Source organism: Curcuma longa, chromosome 15 (assembly GCF_044706935.1).
Source record: "Curcuma longa cultivar G26 ecotype Majalengka, Jawa Barat chromosome 15, ITB_CL_G26_1.1, whole genome shotgun sequence".
In the NCBI taxonomy this organism is placed as follows: domain Eukaryota; kingdom Viridiplantae; phylum Streptophyta; class Magnoliopsida; order Zingiberales; family Zingiberaceae; genus Curcuma; species Curcuma longa.
The window spans coordinates 10,877,464-10,882,690 of NC_133875.1; the positions used below are offsets into that span (position 1 = coordinate 10,877,464).

Below are 5,227 nucleotides of genomic sequence, written 5' to 3' on the forward strand. Positions count from 1 at the left end.
GAATTAATTCATCAAACATTAAAATCTAACTTGATTGCTTGCATCAATAAAAAAATATTTTAAAAATTAAATGCGCTCTTTAATAAAAAATCATAGTCAATACGCACTTTGGGAATTTTAAAAATTGAGTACGTCCTTATGTAAAAATTACCGTAGTTAAAAGAAAAAAAAAATGAGAATAGTTGGGTAAGTTCGGGAAAAGAGAGAGAATAATGGGGAAGTGACTAGGTGTGGAGTTATGGAAGGTTAAGTTTATAAAATTGAGTGTGGTTTAAAGTTTTTTTAGAATTATTTTTAGATAATTTTATCCGTGTGGTTTGGAAATGAGCCCAATAAGGATAAGGATTTTGAAATTGAACCTTTTGAAATTAGGTTCAATATAGATTTTGGACACCTTTTTTGAATTTTATTTTGGTATTGATCATTCCTAATTCATGATGATTTAAAAAAAACAATTTTATATATAGATGAAATAAGAAATAAAATTGAATTTCATGCAAATTACTTTATCTTTGAAGAATCTTACATATATATTAAAATTTTAAATATTTATGAGTGAAAATTTTACCAATAAAAACAGAGAAAAATATGGAGAGGCAGGAATTCGGGCAATCCGTATTATAAACCAGGACTGCTGTGGACGAAAACAATTAGACAACTCGAGACGGACGAAGGTCAATCCGTCAAATCTCCATATGCTTTTACTTAACCCGAGGGAGACCGTACGGTTGCATCCATTAGTTATGGAGCACCACCGTCCTATACGATTAATGCGTATAAAAGAAGGGTTAAATTTGTGCAACTAATTTTGCCATTGACATTCTTTTGAATTTAAGCAAAAAGAAAGAAAAAGAAAGGCGTACCTCAATGGGTGAGCCGACGAAGAGCGAGCCAAGCTCTCGTTCCCATGCTTCCGTAGCGTACGGTTGCATCTTACACGGCCCAGTCCCCGCCCGCTTCAAGGTCTGTGCGACACGATCCGCTTCGTCCATTTGATGGGATCCATCGTTGATGACAAGACCTCGCATGCAGAAATCATGCGGCTGACGGACGGCTCAGATATTTAGACCAAAATACGATCTTGTTGCCGCAGCCGCAGCAGCAATCCTGACGGATTTCCTAGCGGCCGTTAACGTGAAGAGGCTTTAGGCGATACAGTGGGGACTGGCAGCGGGGAAGGGACAACACAAGACGCGTATGCGTTCGTTTTAGTTACACAGGGACTTACGCTATAAATAGGCCGGCGAAGTGGGGCATACTTCTTCACCCATTTCCTCCCCATTTGAGCCAATTGCATGCCTAACCCGCCTTGCAACTGTTGCGGTAAATTGCTTTCATTTCTCAAGCGTGGAGTGCGAATAGTTTGGATCGACGTTTCCATTCGTCCTCCTGGGAGACGTTTGTAGCGTAGAGAGGTAATTTGGATGTCAGAGTTGAAGAGCGAGGACATCTGCCAAGCCAAAAAGGTAGTTAGGGTTCTAGGTTTCCCTGATGTAGTTTTGTGTTAAGATTGATGAATCCTCTTCTTCGTTTACGGCCATCAGGTTTCTTCGACATTATCTTTTTGACATCTCATAGATCCTTACTCAGTTTTGGGAAATTAGCGGATTCTAATATACTAGCCATTGTTGTCTGGTCCCTTTCCTCAAAGGCTTGCGTCAAGGAGCAGCAAAACCCTTAACGAATCCGCGGTGAGTTATTTTTTTTCCATCATTACTACTTCTCCATTTCTCTTTACGTTCATCTATGTTTCTGCCTTGAACATGCGGGCAGCAGGGTGCAATGAGAGGCGAAGAAACAGGGAAGGATTTTCCTTTTTTTCCTCTCCGAGTAAGGGAAGGTGTTTGTTAGTGGCTAGGGTCCCTTGTCTCGCTCTTTGTCCAACCACATGAATGGAAACTGCAGCCGCTTCCTTCCATTTTATAAGCAATAGTACGATCATAACTCGTCCACTGTCCCTAATTCTATTAATAAGGGAGAGCGAGACATGGTCTGTCCTCCCTTGCTCGCTTGAAAGAACCCATCTATCAGTGAAGGGAATCACTGAGAAGTTTGTCGGGAGTATCTCATACCTTTTGAACGGTAAGATTTGACCTTTTTGTATTGATTTGGCAATTTGCATCGGCATTATTTTGCAGGGGCAGGAGTCTTCGATGCTGGCCTGCATATCGTGCACCAAACACGAGCCTGAAGATGGGGCAGACGGTTCTGCCGCGCGGCCGCCCCCTGCCAAGGACACGGTCAAGAGCCTCACATCTCAGGTTCCCTTTCCATTTATTGTTGGTCTATAATCTGCCTGACTAGTTTATTTATTGACAAACTATGCCATAAACACTTCTATCTCACCTGGTACATAGTTTTTGTCTTTATAGGAGAGAGAATAAGAGAAATAGAGGTTATTTGGCAGGTTGTAGGCAGGCAGGAATATATTTGTGGTCTTTTAGGAATATTACGGTGGATGATGAGATGAGGGTGGTCGACCATTTGAGCTAGGATTAGCATGCCTAGTTGGCAAACTTGCTGGCTGAAGCAAACCCATTAGTATCGAATATGGTGGTTTGAGTAATTTGTACCAGCTACTAATTCATATATCCACTTTATTCAAATTTTGAAAATATTAGAATGAACAATTATTTTGATGATTTAATCTGTTATATTTCACTTGTTCGGAGTAGAAAAGAAGTGCGGTGGGTGGAAGATTTTGTCTAGGGTCTTCTTAGGAAGGAGTGCTCTATTGGAAAGAGATCCATGACGACCATCAAAGTAAGGAATAAAGTGAGTGGTGGTCCTTTCATAAATCTTCACTACATGGCAGCGAGAGCGAGAGATCTTCTTAATGGGGTCTTTGTCTACCTTTTGGACCTACCTACGGTATTTGCCTTTGGGTCTTTAGCTGTTCCGTTAAAGTCCTGTTCTGTATTGGCTACTATTTACCTGACAAGTTTTGTCGCATCTTATATAATGCCCAGTAGCTTCTCTGTTTGTTAGCACTTACATTAGTTTATATAATTGAGCCGACAGAGGGCCTGATACAGGGTTTTTCCTTTCTTTCTCTTTACCATGTCAGTGTCTAGTAGGAAGGCAATTATATTGAGAGAGAGATGGCCCCCCTAGATGGAAGGTACCACTACTAGTAAAGCATGTGCAGCGGGCTGTATCTGCGTACTGAACCCAGTCAACACCGGGTAGACCCTTAGGTCGCCCGATCACCGGACGTTAGCTGCCAGCCTAGCTGTTAATTAATTACTTGGTCGCATATGCCGTTCGGCCCGTGTCCCCAGTCTCCCTAGGCAGTGTTTTACTCGTGAGTATAAAGTATGCTCGATTTAAAAGTAAAAAAAATCCCATGGTATCGTATTAATTAATTTGCCGGCCTCACCAGCGTTTGATGGGCCAGTGTGGTGTTCGCCGGAGAGAGAAGGGTAGTCATAGCATCTGGACATTTAGAAGTCACTAACCATCTTGTTCTGACTTTATTAAGCAACGGATAAAGTCTTATCCATAGGCTTAGCACTAGCACAAGTGATCTGTAATCTAGATTTCGTTTTATAATACATGTCGTGCCCCCAGGTAGTAGTTCGCGTCAAAGGCTGATTTATTAAATCATATAGCAGTGCATACATGCATCTTTAGTGTAAATTTTAGATGGAGAAGCATAAATATGGTTAGGTTGTATACTTAATGGTTTATTAAAATTTACAGTTGAAGGACATGATGCTAAAGTTTTCGGGCACGCATCGCCATTGTAAAGGTAGAAGCACAGATTTTGTCAAATACACACGCCGATTTCACCATAGTTCCGATCATGAGGAGAGAGATGTACTATCCTCTATTGATGGTGGCAGTCGTGGATACGACTATCTCCGGGCGGAATCCAGCTCGAGCTCTGTGTGTGGCTTATCTTCCAGTTACAATGTGCTGGCGGAGGAGGGAGAGGTAGCTGTGGAGGAGGAAGAGGAAGGAGAGGTGAGGGAGTGGATGGCACAGGTTGAGCCTGGTGTTCAGATCACCTTCGTCTCCCTCCCGGGCGGCGCTGGCAATGACCTGAAGCGCATCCGCTTCAAGTAATAAACTTTTTAATTAATAATTTCTACGATTAATTGCTCTACTCATCTTAATTAGTTGCAAATGCAAACAACGATGCAGCCGAGAGATATTTAACAAATGGCAGGCGCAGAGATGGTGGGGAGAGAACTACGACCGGGTTGTGGAGCTATACAACGTCCGTCGGTTTAGCCGCCAAGCCTTCCCTACTCCATCCAGATCCGACGAAGCCGAGGTTAGTGCATTATAGGAACGTACACCCCAATATCTGCATTAAATACTTGGTTAAATAATGATTATTGTTATCGTTCTTTAAAACAAAAAAAAACATCATTGAGAATTATTAATTATTAAATACTTGAATTCTGTCTTTGCTTCGAAAACTTAAGGTGGAACAGCAACAGCACGATAAGCAATGGTTCGGGAGTAAGGATGGTCTTATCAGGAACGCGTATGGCCTACCACCGCCTATCTCGGGGTCTGTTCATGGGGGGCTGGGGCTTAAAGGAGGAGGGCCTTACCACTCTCCGCCAGTGCCGGACCCTTCCCAACATCTCCTCCTTTCGCATTATTTCAACCCCGCCTACGCTGCTGCTGCTACCAGCGTCGCGGGCGCAAAGGGAGAAAGTTCGTCCATTGACGCATCTAGAACCACCACCTCTTCCAGAGATGAGGTCGCCTCCGTCTCCATCAGTAACGCTAGCGATTTGGACGTGACCGAATGGGTGGAGCAAGTGGAGCCTGGAGTGTGCATTACCCTCCGGGAATTGTCTGATGGCACTCGCGAGCTTCGCCGCGTCAGATTCAGGTTAATAATTGTTTATCTGATTATGGATTTTTCTGCACGGAAAGTATTTGAATAATTGATATTTGATGTGTCAGTCGAGAGAAGTTCGGGGAGATACGTGCAAAAATTTGGTGGGAAGAGAACATAGAAAGGATACAAGCCCAATTCCTTTGACCAGTTTGGCCAATCTGACTGTGAAGCATGCAAGAGAAAACAATATCGACAGAACAAAACGACACATTATATATATCTGATATCTGCTCGTCCTGGTCTCCCTCAATTTTGACGTCAATCGGTCTTTCCTCTGCTACAATGAAATATAATCTCATCATATCAGAAGCTTGTTTGGCGTCCGACGTGACCGTCAACATTGTCTCGTTTACTTTTTCTTTTTTT

The 5,227-nt window shown here is 42.6% G+C and overlaps 1 protein-coding gene across 1 annotated transcript; it reads left to right on the plus strand.

Annotated features, from left to right (window-relative positions):
- The first annotated feature begins 2,153 nt into the window (after nt 1–2,153).
- LOC141846612 (protein Brevis radix-like 2) lies at nt 2,154–5,005 on the plus strand. Its single transcript, XM_074734647.1, has 5 exons — nt 2,154–2,261; nt 3,703–4,064; nt 4,147–4,279; nt 4,443–4,852; nt 4,927–5,005. The coding sequence occupies exons 1-5, from the start codon at nt 2,154–2,156 to the stop codon at nt 5,003–5,005; spliced, it is 1,092 nt and encodes a 363-aa protein (XP_074590748.1).
- The last annotated feature ends 222 nt before the right edge of the window (nt 5,006–5,227 follow it).